Source organism: Euprymna scolopes, chromosome 41, assembly GCF_053919585.1.
Source record: "Euprymna scolopes isolate OS-2025 chromosome 41, ASM5391958v1, whole genome shotgun sequence".
NCBI classification, from domain to species: Eukaryota; Metazoa; Mollusca; class Cephalopoda; order Sepiida; family Sepiolidae; genus Euprymna; species Euprymna scolopes.
The window spans coordinates 28,700,724-28,724,600 of NC_136522.1; the positions used below are offsets into that span (position 1 = coordinate 28,700,724).

The 23,877-nt window shown below is 39.1% G+C and overlaps 1 protein-coding gene across 2 annotated transcripts in view; it reads left to right on the forward strand.

Annotated features, from left to right (window-relative positions):
• LOC145266452 (uncharacterized) overlaps positions 1 to 23,877 on the forward strand; it is a 582,076-nt gene that overhangs the window by 103,072 nt on the left and 455,127 nt on the right. For both annotated transcript variants that reach the window (XM_080122128.1, XM_080122127.1), the window contains exons 9-10: positions 12,478 to 12,614; positions 17,005 to 17,194. In XM_080122128.1, the coding sequence (XP_079978254.1) occupies positions 12,478 to 12,614; positions 17,005 to 17,194 (327 nt within the window). The remainder of the gene's footprint in view (positions 1 to 12,477; positions 12,615 to 17,004; positions 17,195 to 23,877) is intronic.

Below are 23,877 nucleotides of genomic sequence, written 5' to 3' on the forward strand. Positions count from 1 at the left end.
GCTCTCGTCTGGGTGAGGCCCCGTGTTTTGACAAGCTTCTGGGTTTGACCTTTACTCCTGATCTGAAATGGAACACGTACATCAAGTCTGTTGCCAAGGTCGCAGGAAAGATGGTGCGATCCTTCTACCGCTCCAGAAGATATCTCACTACTGATGCAATTCTCTATCTATATAAAAGCCAAGTACGGCCAAGGATGGAATACTGTTGCCATATCTGGGCAGGAGCTGCCAAAAACAGCCTATCATGCCTTGACAGAGTACAAAATAGACTTCGTTGTTTAGTGGGGGATGCCCTTTTCTCTACCCTGCAACCCCTCTCCCACAGAAGAGACGTTGCGAGCCTATCCTTGTTTTATCGTTATTTTCATGGCAGGTGCTCGTCTGAACTCCAATCCCTGGTCCCCCCTCGCCAAACTTTCACGAAAAACACCCGTCTAGCTGAATCCACTGTGAAAAATTTCCCCCACTCTATATCTGTGCCTAAATCAAAACGCGGATTTCATGAGCAAAGCTTCTTTCTTAGAACTGCACGCCTGTGGAACTCTGTTCTGTCTGCCTGCTTCCCTCCGGACTACAACTTGGATGTCTTCAAGTCTAATGTTAACAAATTCCTAATGAACCGCCCCCCTAATTAAACACTTCATAAAATCTCCTCACTAACGTGATGTACTTGCAATAACCCTTATCCCTGAGTGGCTTCCGGGCCTTGATAAGTGGTGATCACTGTGTAAAAAAAAAAAAAATTAAAAAAAAATGGTTAATTATAGGCATAGACCGATTCATACCATCTAAAAATTCCAACAAAAACCTACCAGCCAGCCATGGTTCTCCCCATAATGTGCTGCTGCCATCACGCACAGAAATCACTTTTTCCATAGCTACCAACGTAATAGATGCACCGAGACTAAAGCTGCTTTCAGGAACGCCAGAAACCACTGTAAAAAAGTAATAAAAAATGCAAGAGAGCTGTATGCCCAGTCTGTTAAATCCAAAGTAGCTGATCAGCGGCTTGGTTCCCACCAGTTTTGGCAAATAACAAATAGGATCCTGAACAGAAGTGTGCGTTCTATCCCAACTATTTTCAATGGACCAGAGATCATCTCGTCAGCTACAGACAAGGCCAAACTATTTGCCAAGAATTTGCAGCTAATTCTACCCTATGCGACGAAGGCCATCAACTTTCCATATTTCCTCCTATAACACAGAACACGCTTGGTAATATACAAATATCTGTGCATGAGGTCGCCAAGCTAATCAGGAACCTTGATTCCAGTAAAGCAACTGGCCCTGACGGCATCCCCATTATAGTATTAAAAAAGCTTCAACCAGAACTGGCTCCCATACTTACGAAACTTTTTAAACGTTGCCTTAAGGAGAAGTGCTTCCAACACCCTGGAAAACCTCATCAGTATGCCCTGTATTTAAGAACTCAGGTAATAAGTCATCTGCCTCTCAGTACAAACCAATAAGTCTCCTGTGTGTCATGAGTAAGTTGTTGAAATACATATTAAATAGAGAAATAGTCAACCACCTCAGCAGAAATAACCTTCTTAGTGACACACAATATGGTTTCTGTTCTGCAAGATCTACCACAGATGTGCTAATGGTTATATCTTATAGGATTAGTGAATCTCTTGACAAAGGCTTCCTTTCTAGGGCAATTGCTCTTGACATATCAAAAGCCTTCGACAAGGTATGGTATAAAGGCCTATTTTACAAGATCTCCAGCTACAGTATAACTGGAAATATTCTCTCTATCATTAAATCATTTCTCTCTGATAGGCTCATAAGAGTAGTGGTTGATGGACAAAAATCAGAGGACTGCAGTATTAATGCTGGAATCCCTCAAGGGTCCATCTTAGGCCCAACTCTCTTCCTGATCTACATCAATGATCTCCCTAAACACATACTTAAATCATTCGTTGACATCTATGCTGATGACACGACCATCTATGGCAACACATCAAATGCTGTAAATGACAACATTCTCTCTGATTTTCTCTCCTCTGATCTCGAACGAGTGGTTCAGTGGGGGAAGACATGGCTGGTTACCTTTAATTCATCTAAAACCAAACTCCTATCTTTACATCATCAACGCTCTGATCCCCATCTGGCATCAATTGAAATGGATAGCTCTCGTCTAGGAGAAGTTCCATGTTTTGACAAGCTTTTGGGCTTGACCTTCACTCCTGATCTGAAATTGAACACGTACATCAAGTCTGTTGCCAAGGTCGCTGGAAAGATGATGGGATCCTTCTACTGCTCCAGAAGATATCTCACTACTAATGCAATTCTCTATCTATATAAAAGCCAAGTACGTCCAAGGATAGAATACTGCTGCCATATCATAGCATAGGAGCTGCTAAAAACAGCCTATCCTGCCTTGACATAGTACAAAATAGACTTTGTGGCTTAGTGGGGGATGCCTTTTTCTCTTCCCTGCAACCTTTCTCCCACAGAAGAGATGTTGCAAGCCTATTTTTGTTTTATCGTTATTTCCATGGCAGGTGCTCGGCTGAACTCCAATCTCTGGTCCCCTCTCGCCAATCTTTTACGAAAAACACCCATCTAGCTGAATCCACTGTCAAAAACTTTCCCCACTCTTTATCTATGCCTAAATCGAAACGTAGATTCCATGAACAAAGCTTCTTTCTTAGAACTGCATGCCTGTGGAACTCTGTTCCGTCTGCCTGCTTCCCTCCTGACTACAACTTGGATGTCTTCAAGTCCAACGTAAACAAATTCCTGATGAACTGCCCCTTAAGTAGACACTTTAAATATCCACACTAACGTACTGTACTTATAATAACCCTTATCTCTGAATGGCTTCCGGGCCTTGATAAGTGGTGACCATCTTGTAAAAAAAAAAAATTATTTGGTGTTATTATTATTATTATTATTTATTATTATTATTATTATTATTATTATTTATTATTATTGTTATTATTGACACATATAGATCTGTACTACTGACGATGACTTACATAGGGCGTCACTGCTACTATGTAGTTGCCCATATACATTCTCACATTGTTATACATGTCTTAACAATGCTGGTTATTAATTGCAGAAGTTCCACTGCTAATTCTTGCAATGTACACTAGCACCTGCTCCTCCCTGTGCTGCAATGGTATCAGCAAGATTTTCTTCACATTCGTCTGCATTGTCTTGCACAAAAACTGATTATTTTCTCTTAACTTACCAGTAATTCTATTGCATTTCCTATGTGGCCAATACTTCAGTTGCACCATACTCCCTTTTCACAAGTTGAGTTGACAAACTTCCTTTTTTTGGAACCACAATAACCACTGATCATTACTTTTTATTGGTAGCTTTAACTCTTTTCTCCTTTCTATAGCATTCCTCCAAGTCTTTGAGTCTTTTATTGTTTCTCAGGCAAATACTATTTCTACTACTATCGGAATCATGATATCTTCCAGGCAACTCGTCTGAAACTCTTTGGACAATGATTCTAAGACACAAATGAAAAGCCAAACGAAAATAACCGACCGTACAGAACCCTGGTATATTCTTGCTTTAATATTAAAATTGTCTCTAAATTCTAACTCAACACATTTATGATTAGCATCATTGACAACAGCAATTAGTTGTTATCTCTTTATAGTACATTCATGACTTTCTTCTGTACAAGTGACATGATCTTCAGAGCTATTCAGCTGGTCAAGACAAGCTCATCAAACAAAATATAAACAGTCATTTTAGACAATCAGTTGTGATACATTATATATATATATTTTTTTTACAAAGGAGTCACCACTTATTAAGGCCCGAAGGCCACTCGAGAATGAGGGTTAATGAGTGTACAGTGGTCAATGGGATATTATCATAGTAATCGTTAGTAGTGGACATTTGGTAAATTGAATTACTTAGAGGGATGGTTCAACAAGAATTTGTTTACATTGGACTTGAAGACAACCAAATTGTAGTCATCTGGAGGGTTAGCAAATGGAAGAGAGTTCCACAAGCGTGCAAAAAACTTTGTTCATGGAAACTGTTTTGGGTTTAGGCACAGATAAACGGTGGGCGAAATTACAGATAATGGTTGCAGATAGACGAGGGTTTTTTGTGTAAGTTTGGCGAGGAGAAACCATAGATTGGAGCTCAGACGAGCGTTTGCCATGAACATAAACATAAAGCAGAGAGAGGCTCAAAACGTCTCTTCTGTGGAAAAGAGATTGCAGGGAAGAGAAAAGGTCATTCCCTACTAGGCTTTTATATAGGTACAGAATTAGATCAGCAGTGAGATATATACTGGAGTGGTAGAATCATCTCGCAGTTTTTCCTGCGACCTTGGCAACAGATTTGATGCATGTGTTCCATTTCAGATCAGGAGTAAAGGTTAGACCAAGAAGCTGGTCAAAACATGGAACGACCCCATTCATTTCGATTGATGCCAGATGGGGATCAGAGCATTGATGATGTAAAGATAGAAGCTTGGTTTTAGATGCATTAAAAGTAACCAGCCTGCTCTATCCCCATTGTACCACACGCTGAAGATCAGAGGAGAGAGAATCAGAGAGAACTTTGTCATTTACGGTCTTTGATGTGCTACCATCGATGGTAGTGTCGTCAGCATAAATGTCTACGAATGATATAAGGATGTAATTTAGAAGATCATTAACATAGATCAGGAAGAGAATTAGGCCCAGGATGGACCCTTGAGAGACTCTAGCATTAATACAGTGAGCGTCTGATTTCTGCCAATCAACCATTATTCTTATGAACCTATCAGAGAGAAACGATTTAATAATTGAGAAAATATTTCCAGTTATACCGTAGCTGAAGATCTTGTGAAGTAGACCTTTATTCCATTCCCTCTCAAAGGCCTTTGATATATCAAGAGCAATTGCCCTAGAAATGAAAGCCACCGAAAAATTCGCTAATCTTATGAGATATAATCGTTAGCACATCTACTGTTGATCTAGAAGAAAGGAAACCTTATTGCACGTCACTAAGAAGGTTATTTCTGATGAGTTGGTTGATTACTTCTTTGTTTAACACAGATTCCAGCAACTTACTGATGAAGCACCGGAGACTTATTGGTCTGTACTGAGAGGAAGATGACCGTTCACCTGAATTCTTAAATGCATGGGAACTAGTCCTGGTTGAAGCTTTTTCAGCACTATAATGGGAATGCAGTCAGGGCCAGTTGCTTTACTGAAATCAAGGTTTTTGATTAGTTTGCCTACATTACACACATATATTTGTATGTTGCATAGCGTGTTTTCTGATACAGGAGGAAATATAGAAGAGTGACAGCCTTGGTCACATAGGGTAGCGTTAGTTGCAAAGTTCTTGGCAAAGAGTTTGGCTTTGTCTGATACTGACAAGATTGCCTCAAGTCCATTGATGAGGATTGGTATAGAGCACACGCTTCTGCTCAAGACCCTGTTTGCTATTTGTTAAACTGGTGAGAACCAAGCCACTACTCAGGTACTTTGGACTTAGCAGACTGAGCATACAACTCTCTCGCATTCTTTATTACTCTTTTACAGTGGTTTCTGGCAATCCTGAAAGCGGCTTTAGTCTCAATACATCTATTACGTTAAAAGCAATGGAAAAAGTGATTTCTGTGCATAATGGCAGCAGAACATTCTGGAGAAAACCACAACTGGCTGTTAGGTTATTGCTGAAGTATTTTGGAGGGTATGAATCGGTCTATATCTACAATTAATCATTCTGGTCTGATACTCTAGAGGACACATTCTTTTTAAACATGGATTGCAGAGGAAGCTCTGATATAAATGTACAGAAGTTATTCCAGTCAGCCATAGAGTATCGATATACTGTACGATGGACAGGTATGTCTGAGAACTTATTACATTTCATTTTTATCTTAACTGATAAAACCGAGTGGTTGGAAGATCCAAGTGGAGACAAAATGGAGGAGGAACATAGCTCAGGGTGAGTTGTGAGAAAAAGGTCTACGGGACTTGCATACTGACCGTCAGTGTCAGGCACATTGGTGGGTTCGTGAACAATCTGAATGAGGTCATAAGCAATGGAGAAATCGTGACCGAACCTCCCCTCATCATCTGTCTTGTCTGAGTGGGCTAACAATTCTACATTGTGAACATTGAAGTATCCACAGACGTGAATGTTAGCCAGAGGATGAGCAGACAGGATGTGGTCAATTTTCTCTGATATGCTCTTAAAAATATAACTTCCTGTTGTAGGGGCGATAAAGGGCAAATATAAATGCAGTGGTTTGAGTAAGTGCAACCTGTAGAGAATAGAAACGACCATTAAGACGGGACACACAAAAGAGTGACACCGTCGTCTGATTAGTAGTATATATAGAGCACGCACGCACGCACCGGCAGAAGAACGACGACTACGACGACAGTCGATTCGGAAACTTTACATGGCGCTACGAACAGGATTTATTTTTCAACATAATTTCTTTTGCACGATTTTTGGAGTATAATGGCGTCAGGACAACACGAGGACGGCCAATACATGCAGTTGATTCAACAACTAATAAATCTGCAAAGAGAAAACAATGAGCTTCGCGGAGGGAGTGCCTCGAGTCGGTCTAACACCAAGAAACCAGACCGGCCACGTATCGAACATGGATTCACCGACGCAGACTGGGCGCTTTTCATCGACTCGTGGGCCCGATACAAACAAATGTGCGGCCTTACCGACCCCGTGGAAATGAACTAAGGACAGCCTGCTCAAATGAGGTAAATAGACTTTTATTTGACTTAGTTGGGCCTGGAACCCTCAATTCTGTCACAGAGGAACAACTCTTAAGGCATATACAGTTCTTGCGGTGAAAGGTCTACACCCGGAGGTGCATAGACATAAATTTCATAACATCAGACAACAGACGGGGGAGGGACCCGCACAGTTCTTAGCAAAGCTTCGGTCCCAGGCACGGTTTTGCAATTTCATGGTTCTGTGCCCCAACGAGAACTGCCGGCAAGCCGTAAACTATTCGGAGGACATGGTAGCTGGCCAACTCGTAGCTGGTCTGGCAAATGCGGAGTACCAGTGTAAATTGCTGGCCGAAGCAAATATTCTAACCACTGTGGAGCAGAAGCTTCACAGGCTGGTTAGTTTAGAAACTACAGAGACGTCTGCTCCTCAGTTGCAACGAGGCTCAGAGGGACACTCGACTTTTGGCCTACTAACAACCGAGAAAAAACCATCTCGGAAGGAGCAGCCGCTCAAAACCCCTCAGAATAGTCCTTGTGAAGGGTGTGGGAGGACCTCACACCCCAGTGGGTTAAAAGGGCGGAAGAACTGCCCGGCGAGGGAGCTAAAATGTTTTAATTGTGGCGTTACAGGCCACTTACAAAGAATGTGCCGGAAACAGGAGAGATCGACGGCGGAGTCAACAAACGATGCCACATGTCAATCGAATATTTTCGGCAGCAGAATGGAGGGGGCACTGGCATGTTACAATCAAAAAGGTAGAATAGCAGCAGTGCCACACCTTGCATGGAGCAGTGGTGGGTTCAGGAGAAGTCCCCCTGAGCCACCACCCTCATTAATGGTCGATGTGTCCCTGATACCAGAGTCCCAGGCTAAATTCGGGTGCGCTTTGGATAAGAGAGTAAGCCGTCGAAAACACCGCATCCAGGCCATTGCAGATACCGGTGCCCAGACGTGTTCGAGTGGCCCAGAAATATTGAAAATATTAGGGTGCACCAGCAGGATCCTGATACCTACCACCCACAGGATACGGGGAATCACAGACGAACCCCTAGATATCAAGGGGGTGGTCCTGACTCAGATTAAGCTCGGTCAGAAGGAAACGAGACAAGTGGTCTACGTTTCAGAAAACACGTCAGGATTCTACTTGTCAGAATCGGCCCTCAAAGACCTAGGAGTAATCAATCGCGACTTCCCGCATCGAGTATCAAAGGCCGATTTATCGGCTTCAGAAAGTGGGACAGCACCGTGTGGATGTCCGAAAAGAGAATCCGTCCCGGACAAGCCAGCGAGGATCCCGTTTACCCCCACTGGAGATAATAGGGAACGGTTAGAGAAGTGGTTACGTGAACACTTTAAGTCCAGCGCATTCAACACCTGCCCCCATCAACCGTTACAAGTCATGGTAGGGAGGCCGCTGGATATAACTTTTACCCCGGGGGCGAAACCATCGGCCATACACACACCCATTCCAGTCCCTCATCACTGGAAGAAAAGGGTAAAGGATGATTTGGATCGAGATGTTGCGTTGGGTATTATCGAACCGATACCAGCAGGCACACCTACGATCTGGTGTTCGAGGATGGTAGTCGCTCCAAAGAAAGACGGGTCACCAAGAAGGACGGTAGACCTACAAAATTTGAATGCAGCAACGATGAGAGAGACTCATCACACACCGTCCCCTTTTAATCAGGTGTCCGTGGTGCCTGCCCAAACCAAAAAGACTGTCTTGGACGCATGGAATGGGTACCATAGTCTGCCACTCTCCCCAAAAGCCCGGGACGCGACCACGTTCATTACGGAAGGGGGTCGTTATCGGTATCTCAGGGCTCCCCAGGGTTTTCACGCATCCGGGGACGGGTACACGCGCCGGTTCGATGACATCACAGTTGACATGCCTCGAAAGACCCGGTGCATAGACGACACACTCTTATGGGACAGGTCCTTAGAATTGGCTTTCTGGCATACTGTGGACTATATTACCCATTGTGGTAAAAGTGGGATAGTCTTTAACCCTGACAAATTTCAATTTGCTGACGATGAAGTTGAATTTGCCGGCTTTGTGATAACCTCGGATGGCGTGAAGCCAACTAAAAAAATGACGGAGGCTATTCTCAATTTCCCGACCCCAACGAGCATTACTGGTATCAGGTCCTGGTTTGGTTTAGTTAACCAGGTGTCGTATACATTTGCCCAGGCCGATATAATGGCCCCTTTTCGAGAGTTGCTGCGGACAAAGAACCATAAATTTTACTGGGATGACACATTGAATAGACTTTTCGAAGAGTCGAAGAGGAATATCGTTCAGAAAATCAAAGAAGGGGTGAAAACCTTCGATATGAACAGAGCGACCTGCCTTTCAACCGACTTCAGTAAGGTTGGCATTGGGTATTTTCTTTTCCAGAAGCATTGCCAATGCCCAACGGAATTAGGTCCCAACTGTGGTAAGGACCACTGGAAGATGATTTTGGCCGGGTCTCGCTTCACGAAAGATGCAGAATCTCGTTATTCCCCTATAGAGGGGGAGGCTCTAGCGCTGATTTATGGCTTGGAGTCTTGTAGGATGTTCATCCTGGGATCCCCAGACCTATTGATCACCGTGGACCACCAGCCCCTAGTGAAAATTTTCTCGGATCAGATCCTGGAGAATATAAAAAATCCCCGTCTGTTCTCATTCAAGGAGCGGTCGTTGATGTACAGGTTCCAGATTAAGCATGTTCCCGGGAAACTCAACGCAGCACCGGACTGCACATCCCGATACCCGGCGCCGTCAAGACACAGCAGACTAAAGGGCACTGACACTTCCCAGAAAATCGAGGGGAGTATACAAGCATCCATCATAGCTGCATACGCACATGACCCCAAGTTCCGAGCGATCACCTGGGATAGGATAGTCGCAGCTGCAGCCACCGATGAGGAGTGCCGAACGTTGGCGTCATACATTCAAGACGGGTTCCCAAGGTCACGCCATGAACTACCATCAGAAATCCGGCAATTCTGGCCGATGGCAGACCAACTATATTGTCTGGAAGGGGTACCCATAAAAGGGGACAAAATTTTGATACCAAAACGGCTTAGAGCCGAGGTGTTAGAGGCATTACACTCCGCCCATCAAGGGGCGAATGGTATGTTGGCTAACGCGAGACAACGGTTATTTTGGCCTGGTTTAGACGCCAGCATCCGACAAACAAGGGCGCAATGTCGGAGTTGCAATTCGATCGCCCCATCCCAGCCTAGGGAACCACTAATGCCACCCATAAACCCGGAGTTCCCATTTCAAAAGACAGTCACTGACTTGCTAGATATGCACGGGAAAAGTTACATGGTATACGCGGACCGATATACCGGTTAGATTGAGGTCGCACCACTACCATCAGGAAGGGCTGCAGCGGTGTGTAACGCCCTGAGAGTTTGGTTTTGCATTGGTTTTGCACGTATGGTGTGCCGGAGGAAATATCATCCGATGGAGGGCCACCATTCGATTCACTAGAATACAAATCGTTCCTAGAAGACTGGGGCGTAAAAAGGCGCATATCATCTGCACATTACCCCCAGAGTAATGGCCGAGCTGAACTGGCCGTTAAAACGGCCAAAAGAATGCTGATGGACTGCGTTGATGGCTACGGACACCTACATCATGATCGGGCAGCACGGGCGATGATGACTCATAGGAATACGCCCAGTCAGGACCTTGGATTGTCGCTGGCGGAAATGCTATATGGTCGAACAGTAAGGGGCCATCTCCCCGCACTTCGCAAAAAATACTGCATCCACAAGCGTTGGACGGAGACCAGAGATTTGAGAGAGAGGGCGATGGCGAAAAGGCACGTACTTAACAAAGAACAGTACAACATACACAGCCGCCCCCTCCAACAGCTCCGAGTCGGCGAGTCTGTGCAGGTGCAGAATCAGGAGGGACCAAATCCACGACGATGGGCGAAAACTGGGAGAGTCGTCGAGACAATGGGTAACAGGCAGTACAGGATACGGTTGGATGGTAGCGGCAGGATCACATTACGCGATCGCCGTTTCCTCAGGAAAATCAAACCGGTCATGGATACGCTGGAGTATCCACCCACTCAACAACCCCATCAACCACCTCCCCAAACACCAAGAAGGGAGGACAGCAAACCACCGTGCAACATGCATGAGATGATGGAGGTGGAAGAAGCTGATTGTGACACATCAGAAACAGATATGGAGGTGGATCAAGATCCGATCAACCACAAGCCAATGCAGACGAGTCCGGTCCCACGACGCAGCATGAGGGTAACACGAGCACCAAGGCCACTTTCCCCTCAAATGCAAGGACCAACTCACTACTACACGGATTTCTCCAGTCACATGACCACAAAACGACGGTAGTGTGGTCACATGGTGGGGGGAGGGCATGTAGAGAATAGGAACGACCATTAAGACGGGACACACAAAAGAGTGACACCGTCGTCTGATTAGTAGTATATATAGAGCACGCACGCACGCACCGGCAGAAGAACGACGACTACGACGACAGTCGACTCGGAAACTTTACACAACCCGGAAGGATATACAGGGTAAATTAGGGTTTTATTCTAGAGATGTCCCTACCACATGGAAAGCCATCTTTAATGTAGGTACATATTCCATGCTCATGGCGATCTTGAGGGTCAAATTTGAATGTTAAGTTAGAGTATCCTTTAATTACGAACTCATCTAGAGAAATAGTCGGTCAAATACCAGTTTCACTTAGAAATAATAGTTCTGGTTTAGTCTCCTGTAATTAGATTTCAACTTCTGGAAGGTTGGAACAAAGACCCCTAATGTTGAAGAAGGAGACATTGTAGTGGGGGTCTACATTGGAATAATGTTCTTGCTGATTATCCCAACAATAGTATGTTGTCTACGTAGGCGTACACATTGTTGGGAATATTTCCCTTAACAATCTTATTATCCATTGAAAATATGCAACTTCATTAATGACACTAAAAGGAATTTTACAGAATTGAGTTTAGCATTAGCTTCGAATGCCATTAAAATTCTTGCTAGAAAGATATTGGTACATACGAGAGGAGATACATGAAGGTTGCTAACATTCTTAATTGAAATTGTTTCCGTTGAATGAACTGGACTCAAACTTGGCACACACAGATCGCGTTGTTTAATACTTACTCATTGTCACCTCCCTGTTGTTGTTATTGTTGCTGTTATTGTTACTGTTATTGTTGTTGTTGTTATTGTTGTTGTTATTGTTACTGTTATTGTTGCTGTTATTGTTGTTGTTATTGTTGTTGTTATTGGATGCCATTCTTGTCAAAAATTTTGTTCAGCTGACTATGCCTCCGTATTATTAAATGCAGATGAATTATTTTCATATTTGCTTTTCATTCTTCAAAAACTCGTCATCCTACCACAACTGCAAAGAACTTATTTCTTCGTATGCGTAACATCAAAAGGAATTTTCATGAACAGCGTTTCTTTCCAGGAACTTCTAATCTGTGGAACACATTATCATAAAACTGCTTCCTTGCAAACTACATTGTAAGTTTCAAATTTAATGTAAAAAAAATACAAGCCATAAACCGTCTTCATAAGTGATCAAATTTTGTTAATTTCACTCATCATTTTCAATTCTCTCATAATATTCTCTATCATTCAGTTGACTATCTATCGATCTCATTCACTCGATTGGCTGTTGGCCTTGATAAGTGGTGACATAAGTAAAAAAGAACCCAATCAATTTCTTAATTCAATTTAATTTTTTTTATATATATAATTAATTAATTAAAAAATTTACATTGTTTTTATATAATTTTCTAGTTGTTGTTGGCTCTAAAACAATTCAAGCAACAGATAGTTCCCAAGAACTGAAATTCCCAGAAGGCCCGATGTTGTTTTCAAACCTTGAACTCAGTTGGAAGATCGAAGCTCCTAAAGGCAGAATTATAACTCTTAAGGTAAATCATTTCAAAGTTTTTGTTCATAACACAATCGTAGGTGTATCCCTTTTCTTTCTGAGATTATCATGGATGGTTCTGCTCTCCATGAGAAATTGACTCTAAAACTTCTTGGTTTTTCTTATTGAATCTTTCTTGGAGTTCAAATCCATGAATCTTTCTGCTTCTCATAAAATCAGCTCACTGATGTCCTCCTTCCTACAGCCTTAGTCTTTTCAAAACTAATGTCAATCGTTATCTCTTGTCTTTACGTTGCCTTGTTAGCTCCTTACATCAAATGGCTTCATGCCTTGTCTTGAGCGGTTTCAATAAAAGAAACTGTAATATCAGGAGAGTCTATGTTATTTATATGATATTATATGGACTACTATTCTCGTCTTGGATGTTATTCTCACAATATTTCAACAAATGTAATCTCCAACCATCTTCAGGTGCAACTGGTGAAACTCGGGAATCTATAAAGAATTTTATTTAATCCACGGAATATGAACATGGATGCATCGCACAACGAATAAAATTGTTATATAACAATCACTTCTCTGTGACAGTGTTCTGAAAGTTGAAGGTTTAATCCTCACTACAAGTAATACTATCTAAAAACAAAGTCTTGGTCTTTTAACAAGGTAGAAAGTGTAGTATCTGTTTTGATATATATTTTATCTTTTTTTTGTCCTTGGTCATTGAAAGATAAATTTTTCTAGACTGAGTTATTATTTTTGTTTCAATACATATCAACATGGCTAAAGGACCGAGTATCAACTAGTTTAAGTAATATGAGGAGTGTTCCAAAATAGTGCCTCCTACATTTTCATTTCGCTCGAATGGAACAGAGGGGATCGCAAATTACATTGTTATGATGACTGAACTTATGCATTCATGGCCCGAAAGTTTAATTTCTCTGTTTCAGATACTGAGGCTCAAAGCAACACCTGTCATGGATGTGTGTCAGAAGCAGAGATGCGTCATTGAATTCTTAGCAAAAGTATATTGAGAATGGTGCTGACTATGTAGCAAAATAAATTCTTGTCGTTCGTCTTCATAGCTCTTCAACATAGTGAAAATAGAATTCAAAATAGGAAGCTTTTCTCGTATAACAAAGCACACTCCAGACGCCCATGCACAGTCATCGTTCATTGCTGTCAAAAGTGCATTGAGAATAGTGGTATTTATGTAGAAAAATACTTTCTGAAACACAAAAGGTCACTCGTTTTAATGATACTACTCTCATCTTCATAGTTGTTTAAATTTTTGATTTAAAAAATAGGAGGCTTTACTATTGTAACGACTCTCATACAGATCACCAAACCTCATCTGAAAAATTTCAAGGCATAATATAATAATTTAAATGTAGAAAGAATAAAAAAATTTAGTGTAATATGGTATAAATTTATAGGCGAGAGTATAAATGACAAAATGAGTCACCCTTGCAAAATACAGAAGATCTCAAAAAGCATTCATCAAATAAAAAGCTATGCTTGAAAAGTGAGAATTTTGAGATTGAATAAATGTATCCTATGAATGATGTATTTCTAAAGAATGACTGATTTCGGCATTTAGATTGGATGACTGCATCTTAAAAGGAGACATTTTTTTAAAGGGCTGACTTTAGATTGAACTAACAAAGCCATCTGGCGTTGCCTGGTGCAAAGTGTAACATTTTTCTATAAAAAAATTATATTTCTTTCCTCACCACCAAGCCCATTCAACTCTCTATAGACTCGTTTTTATATATTCCTCAACGACCTAGTACATAATCTGTCTAAAAAACCGACTCCACCAACGAAATTTGCAACAGTTTAGGGTCAAACAATGAATATCTTTTCTAAATTTTAAATATTTTTCATCTGGGGCAATGCTGATTCATGAACATACCAAGTCTGTGAGTGATTTGCTTGTTGTGTTTTTTAGTTTTAACTAGACATACAAAAATACACACAGATAACTGCCATTTATATTATAGACTAGCGTTGCCCAGGCCATATACAACAAAAATAAAAAAAGAAATTGCATTTGAACACACCTGTTATTCTTAGGATACTAATCACTCTTTAAAAACTTTATATTACTTTTTATCCCAGACAAATTCCAGTAAAATTTCTTGGATAAAATAGTATAACAAAGCATATTAATGTTGGATAGAATAGTATAACAAAGCATATTAACTCGTTTCAAACCCCAAAATCTGTGTGAAAGTAATAAGTCAGTGTAAACTTCGAAATTCTTATAAAATCTGATCAACAAAATCAGTTTCTCCAGAATTATCAAGCAGGCCATACCTTGAACAGGAAGCACACCACATAATTTACTCTCAAAGAAGCAATAAACTAAGCAGAAAGAAATCATCAACTTTAAGATGTAATAAGGAGAAGTTATCATCAAGAAAACATCTCATTTATAATTTTGACCCCAGTCGACTATAGCGAGTGGGCTGCTCCCACCGTGTGTCTAAAGAAAAAAATCAAAAGATATCAGAGTCTGCGTAGACTTCTTGACTGGGTTGAATGCAGCACTAAAGGGTTATCATTACTCGCTACCTAGCCACGAGGAAGATTTTACAAAACTAAATGGAGGGGAAATATTCTCAAAAACAGATCTAAGCAAAGCATGCCTCTAGATTCCGGCTGAGGAATAAAGCTCAAAACTTTTGTGCATTATCACTCACAAGGGACTATTAAAACTCAATAGGTTAGCTTTCAGAATGTAAGTCGTACCAGATATCTTTCAACAGATAATCAATACGATGTTTAGCGGCCTCAGGTACCTCGATGATATTCTAATAAAAGGCAAATCTATAGTGCAACATAGAAAACACGTTTTTCAGGTGTTCGAAGAGATAAACACACCAAATGTGAACTTTTTCTCGACAAATAAAATACCTAGGACTGATAATAGATAGGAATGGTAGATGGACTGAGCCAGAAAAGTCCATAGCAATAAAAAATATGCCTGAACCACACGACATAACAACATTGCAAAGTTTTTTAGGCTTAGCTAATTACTATCAAGCCTTCATTCCAAATATGCTCATATTGTGTGCACCTTTAAATGAACTATTTAGGAAGAAAGAGGTTTGGAACTTCACCACGGAATGCAAGATGGCGTTCAAAAAGCTAAAAGAGGTGCTTACATTTGAACTATTTATGACCCATTACAACTCAGATTTAGACATTATCGCCACAAGTGACATATGGAATCGGCGTGTGTGGCCTGCATAAAATGCCTGACGATTCTATAAATTTGAATGATATGTGTGATGAAAATAATATCACACTAGATTTGGTTAAGAAATCAGAACCGACGATAAAGTGAGCGTGATAACAACTTTATTTATAGGAGTGTGTTTGGCCAATAAGTGTTACATCTGATCCAAGGCAAGTATTTAAATTAACATTTTGAAGCTTAATTTTGTAAGCCTAAACACTAGCTTTTACGAGAGTAGTGCACTTTCTTGAAGTCATATTGTCATTATTCAAGAGACCATAAGAAAGATATAGCATAACATAGTTAACTGGTTAACTGAGCAGAGGAAAATTAGATTTCCTTTTTCTTTACTTCAAAGTTTCAGAAGTAAAGAAGAATTTTTATGGAACACTAAGATATCTTTACATCTCATATAGTGATAAAGTGTTAGTTTTGATTTCTGAGAACTTATACTCAAATAATATATATATATATATATATATATATATATATATATATATATATATTAGTTTGCATGCTACCCAAAATGGCCGACCTGTAACAACGTGGGGATAGAAATTTCTTTCCCCAAATGAATGCACCAGGTTTATCATGTACAACATTAACTTTTTGTTGGTAACATCGAGTGAAAATCACATCTGACAAGTTACCAAGAAGCAAATTTCTATGAAAGCATGAAACCATAGAATTGTCATACTATTAACGAAACGGCTGTAATGAACAGATCCAAGATGAAATAAACAGGGGTTATATAAAAGAAGAAATGTAAGTCTTTGAATTTTAACAAAATTTTGTACTATATATATATATGAGCCTTGACTCGTACAGACGGTCGGGTTTCAATCCTGGCTTGAGGTAGTTGCCTGTCTTGCCACACTGATGAGCAAAACAGTACTGTATGTGGATGACTATATATATATATATATATATATATATATATATATATATATATATATATATATATATATATGTGTGTGTTTGTGTAGTGTTTATATATATATATGTGTGTGTGTGTGTGTGTGAGTGAGTGAAAATAATTGCAATGTTCTACAGCCCCATAGCACCTAATGATGAGCCATCTGGAGAGCAATGCTGATATTATTTCCTTTTTGCTACCCATGAATTTTAATTTGTCTTTTTGCCATTTATATTTCTTGAATATTAATATTGGATATTTTCACTTATTCAGCTGACTGAGTTGATTCTGCAGAGTAGCGAAGGGAATTTTATAGAGATCTGGTATGGAAATGTTCTGGCAGTGAATATGAACTCTTCAACCAAAAATCAAGTGTTCATTTCCAATACAAATGAAGTCTATATTTATTTGAATACCGGAAATCAAGCCTACAAAGGTGGTTTCACTCTTACTTATCAAGAAGGTACGTACTGTCTTACATTTTGGTGTGTTGGAGGTATGCATGTGTATATGTGGTTTACTTCTTTGGATCCAGAGGTGACCATATGTTCTGGATTCTTCTTTCTCTCTTGGGAATGATATCTGAGATCCTTTGAAAAGGGGAACGATAATCATGTTAATTTATATTGATTAAATTGCTAGCAGAGATATCCAACATTACACAGTACATAGATGACAGAAAATAAAACTGTGTGTAATATATCTGTCTAAAAAAAATCTTTCAAGTACATGTGAGAAATGGAAAGGAAAATGAACAGCAATAAAAAAAAAACTGAATTGCAATATTATCAATTTATTCTCATTATGTAGCATATGATTAATCTCTTACTTTCTGAAAATGTTCAATTCGTTGAGTGGCAGATAATAAAAATCAAACTTTCCAATTTTAATTAACAGCTCTATATAGAAGCAAATAATTATAAAAAAGAAAAAATCATTCAAAGTTTAAATGTTAAAGTCATTGCTGCCGGCAACACTGGTTTCTGTCTCTAATACACAACAATATGAAAAATAAATATGTATTTTAATTTTATCAAAAAACACAAAAAAAAACTACTAGGGTTACATGACATTGTCCGGGTTAAAGTATGGTTTAGCATTATATGCAACATTATATTAAGGATAGTTTACTCTTTAAAAGTGACTTACTTGCTGTCAGCTAGATATCTGACCCACTGAACTATTCAGATATATGTTAACACTCTTATGCATACTAATGCTTATAGATTCCATTGTGTAACATATGAGAAAAATGTCATTAGTTCATTTAAGGGTCAGCTAGAGATGCCGAACTATTTCTATTATGTTCACATATAAATTGTACATGTGAATGCATTAAAGTAGACATTCTCTAACATGTCTTTGTTTTTAAGGACAGACATGCCCAAAGAAACATGCACAGACATGCACAAAGAGAGAGGGTGTTCTCTTTTATGATATACGAGCTGGTTTTACCAGCTTGCTATAATTGCACAAAGTTTGCTATTTGAAATCAAAATTTTAAATAATAGACATTACATTCATGAGTTTCTTGTAAACATGAGTCAAGCAATTTTGCATTTTTTTTTCATATAAATAAACATTAACATTTATTTGTATAAATAGATAAATATTAATATTTCCATAACTTTGATACAAACTTGTTTTTAAAATAAAGAAATGAATAGAAAGAAAAAAAAATCAATTTCTTTGAACGATATGTAGGCAGCTCTTAATAAAAAAATCAGTATCGGGAGAAAAAATGTTTATCCCAACTAAACAATTCAGCCATTTGTGAAGTTGACCTTAAAAAATAGCATTCATAAAAAATCGGTGTTCATGCAGAAAGGCATCCAGACGTAACTCAGCACCCACCCAGCTTTCCCCGAACATGACACCAACAGCCAGAGTAAGCCAAGCGTTGCCGAGGAAAGCATAACAAGAAAAGAAAAACATACCTTAAAGTTTAAGTTTAACTGTAAGCAAAAATGTTATAACAAGAAAATAGTATTTCACTGATTTTGTTTTGTTATATATTTTAACTAAATTCAAGATTTTTTTGTTCGAAAAAGGTTCAAAGGTCAAATAAATACTTTCAAGGAATCTTTTTTTTTAAATTTTTTTTAAAATAAATAATTGTTAGGAATATGTTTCAAGAAAACGACAATCAAATAATTGTGTTATTTTTTTTGTTTTTTTTGGCGGGGGGGGGGGTCTTTTTTTTAAGGAAAAACCTGAAAACTAAAAAAAATCAAAACAAATCTGGGTGGGATAGATTTTTTTTCATATTGAAAGAGATGTTATTTTCTCAGACTGTTGGGCGGCATCATACGACGCGAAAGTGGATGCAGAGATGGTAGCAGACAAACAAGGAAGCTCGTCATCAACCAGGAAGTACGTCAATCAACGATGTGAGCTAATATGAAGACAAACGGAGTATTACCAAATGTTTGCCTCCACATAAACACTAGCAGATATGTGTCCAAATGCTGGTCCCGCATTCTACTGTATTGCGTTGTTTTGCTTCTTTCCACATTCGCTCCACATGATTCGTCGTCATAGCCTTCATTTTGGGATCTAGGAAGTGAAGGCTGTGGTTCACCATCAAATAGCAATACTCCTCTCCCCTCACTTTTCTGTATGCCTTCCAATAATCTGATACGACTATAGTCCCCGACAGAATATATTATTTTATTAATGGAAGGAAGGTGTCTGCATTCCGGTTTGGTACACTCACTAAGAAACCCTCCTTTTCGGTGAGGCCGTATCCACCGAAGACCCAGACTGGTGTGAGTAATCTGCTGACGTTATGCTTGGATTGGTTGAACACAGCCTCATCTATCTCCACCATAAAAAATAAGAAAATATTCCCTACAAATGTCTGTAGATCATGTGCATAGATCATAATTTGCATTTACATTGGAGGTCTTTCTGTGTTGCTTGCTCGAACGCCCACAAGAGATTATTTTAAGTACGATGACAATTATCAGCCTAAACTTGACAAAAAAATTACCAGTCCGGTTTGATGTAATGGTTCGGCATTTTGTAGCCTGACATCTCCAGACATAGCCATCGCTTACCTTTCCTCTTAAAGTAAAGTTGCACCTGTGTTCACATGATGCATAAGTCTTTGTCCGTGCAAGTAATTTTTCTTCTTGACAAAAGTCCGGCTGATGTTTTTAGCTGCTCACAAGGCTATAAAATTCATGGTTACTAGTATTTTTTCACGTGAAAGTATGAAATGGTGTGCTTTTTTGTTTTTTACTAATTTTTTTTCTTCTCTTCCTCTTCAAAATTGTCGTCTGCTACTTTGAATTCTTAACTCATGTGAATGCGCGTTACATTGAAAACCATCGCGCTACATTGTCACTGGCTCAGCTTTATATACATCAAACGGCTTGATTTCCTCGGCGATGCTCGACTTACTCCAGCTGTTGACGTCATGTCCTGGGCAAAGCCGGACAGACGCTAAGTTACGTCTGGATCACTCTCTGCATGATTACTGAAAAATTGGATATATGTATTTGAAGCTTTAAGGGTCTTCTGCCTTCATGTGTAACCGGAGGTGAGGATCATATAGATATTCAGCATATGGAGGGTATTGTAGATATTTGGAACAACTGACAAATTTAATTAAAATAGGATATATTTGAAGTTTTTTCGACTCCCATAGCTCAGTTAGGTTAAGAGGGCACTTAAAAATTTGCAACGACTTCTATTGTCTTCCTCAAAAGAGTTTATCCATATGATTGAAATTTCATAAAAATCAGATATGTTTGAAGTTTTAAAAGAATTATGGCCTGATAGCCGTCTTAAAGGCACACTTAGAGATTCTGTTACGCTTCCATTCTATTCTACATAAGATTTGACATGGAAACATATTCTCTAACTATTCTGTCTTTAGGAAATCCCACAAGCATACACACACTGAATTTGAGTTATACAGGGTGTCTGTAAAGTTACTATACAGTCTTACATGTTGCTAACAGACACCCTGTAATATATTAACAGTACAGTAAGATATTGTATTAAAATATTTATTTGTAACAAAAGAAATAAAAAGAAATAACACCTTTATGTTTATAAAAATCTCAGAAAATACATGTGTTACATCCGAAAAGACTGTAACAATCAAGGCAAACAATTTCTATGACAGATATTCAAATTGGAGGCCTTCAGCTCCAACACATTCTCGACAACGTGACACCACACTTGCGTGGCATGCTTGATTAAATAAACCTGTAAAAAAATAAATATTAACTATTAATACAAATATAATACAATAAAACAATAAGACTGTATAGTAACTTTACGGACACCCTCTCTCTCTCTCTCTCTCTCTCTCTATATATATATATATATATATATATATATATATATATATATATATATATATGTAAAAGTGAAAGCGTCTGTCTGTTTGTGTGTGTATCTGTGTGTCTGTCTGTGTACATTTCCCTACGCAATAACTCTGTCAATTTTTAGTCTACAGACTCGAAATTTGATATACAGGGTACTGAGATTTGGGAAAATTGATGTGATCGGTTTTCGGCCAGAAATTTGGCTGTTTAGGGGTCAAAGTTTAACGATTTGACCTTTTAGAACTCTACCAAACTCCTCCGAAAATTTTCGGTCTAAACACTTGAAATTTTACATATAGGTTCCTTGGACATGGATCTAACTTAATAACTTGATTAGAGCTCAAAACAATAAATTGTAAGGGGTCATAATAGAGGTCAAGTTAAAAAAAATTTACCACTTTTTTTGTCTCAACATGCATCTCCAAATACCCGGGCAACGCCGGGTACCCATGCTAGTATATATATAAAAGTGAACGTGTCTGTGTGTGTGTTTGTCTGTCTGTCTGTGTACATTTCCCTACGCAATAACGCTATCAATTTTCAGTCTACAGACTCAAAATTTGATATACAGAGTACTGAGATTTGGGAAAATCTAAGTGATCCGTTTTCGGCCAGAAATTTGGCGGTTAAAGGGTCAAAGTTTAACGATTTGACCTTTGAGAACTTTACCAACCTCCTCCGACAATTTTCAGTCTAAACACTTGAAATTTTAGATGTAGGTTCCTTTGACATGGATCTTACTTAATAACTTAGCCCAAAACAATAAATTTCAAGGGATCATAATAGGGGTCAAATTTTAAAAAATTGACCGTTTTTTGTTTTTTGTTTTTTTTGCTCGGCATGCATCTCCAAACACCCGGGAAACGCCAGGCACCAATGCTAGTACATATATAAAAGTGAAAGTGTCTGTCTGTCTATGTCTGTGTGTATGTGTGCCTGTCTCTGTACATTTCCCTACACAATAACTCTGTCAATTTTTAGTCTACAGACTCCAAATTTGATATACAGGATACTGAGATTTAGGAAAATCGATGTGATCGGTTTTCGGCCAGAAATTTGGCTGTTAAGGGGTCAAAGTTCAACGATATCACCTTTGAGAACTCTACCAAACTTCTCCGACAATTTTGTGTATAAACAATTGAAATTTTAGATATAGGTTCCTTTGACATGGGTCTACCTTAAGTTAATTTGATCCTAAAAAATAAATGTTAAGGGGTCATAATAGGGGTCAAAGTTAAAAAATATTGACCTTTACGGTCTTTACCAAATTACTCAGACAATTTCTGGTATAAACATTTGAAATTTTACATAAAGGGTATTCAGAGATAGGGCAAGCTTTTTAATCGGTTTGGGTTGAAAATTTGAGCTACAAATATATAAATCTATGTATGTATGTTTGCATGTCTGCCTAAAACTTTTGACAGAGGCTACGGATTTTCACAAGATCAGTATCGTTTTGAAACTCGACCCTTCAGACGACAAATACCGAAAGATTGGCTAAAAACATTAATTTCTTCACCCTCAACTGGGCACTTTTATATAAAGAGGGGTTGATTTTTTCGCCGATATTTTCGAAGGTCATCCCCTCTTTTCGATTGTCTAGCCTTAATTTAAACATTTGCTACTTCCGGTTTGGCGGTGGTCGTAACAGCAAAGACATCACATTTTTTCTCGTTCTTTTTCTCCTTTGCGGTATGGGTTCGAGCTTGGCTTCCTACTAACAATTTTTTTTTTGGTCAGCATTCACCTCCAAACACCCGGGCAACGCCGGGCTGAAATGCTAGTGCATATATATATATATATATATATATATATATATATAATAAAAAGTAGGAACTCTTTCTTCAGAAATGGCAAATGGGTCCTGTTCGGCTGTAAATAATTTTAATGTAGCTCCCTGTGGAGCAGCATTATGTAAAACGTGTGATATTCTAATGAAGAATACAAATCAACTGTGACAAATGAAATGTATCATGTTCTAAATCATTCAAAAGAGATACACATATACAAATACAAAATTTAATTTACTTGTTATCCTGTAAAAATTGTAATATATATATATATATATATATATATATATATATATATATATATATATATATATAATAGCAAGCAATCTACAAAAGATTAATGCAAGCAACAGTAAACGTAGTCACTAGTTTTGTCTTCTCTGCGCCAGCCTCTCCAACCAAATGTTCTCAAGTCCTTCGCCACCCTTACTCAAGGCACGCCTCCATGCTGGTCTATCTTCGGCTAGCTCCTCCCACACATTCACATCGATGCCAAGAGCGATCAAATTCGGTTTGGCCACGTCTTTAAAGCACAGCACCGAGCGACCACGGCTTCTTGTTCTATTTGCCAGTTCGCTGTAGAGGATATCCTTAAGGAGACGGCCATCGGGCATTCTGCGCAGGTGTCCAAGCCAACTCGATCGTCGGATCTAGAGTGTCTGGAATAAGGAGCGGCCGCCGACATGTCTTAGCACCTCTTCATTGGTGATTCTATCCCACCAATTGATGCCCATGATATGTCGCAAGCATCGGAGATGGTAGACGTTCAGTCTTTTCGCGTGACGAGCATACGTAGTCTAAGTCTCTGCTCCATACAGTAAGGTACTTAGAACACAACATTCGTAGATGCGGAATTTTGTACGAGAAGTAAGGTATTTATTTAACCATGCTCTTTCACGGTTGAAAGTAGACGCTGCTCTACCTATGCATGTTTGTAGCTCCTGTTCAATGGATACACCCTTGTTGATGTTGGATCCAAGATACGCAAAGTTCTTGACAGTCTCTAGTTCGTGGCC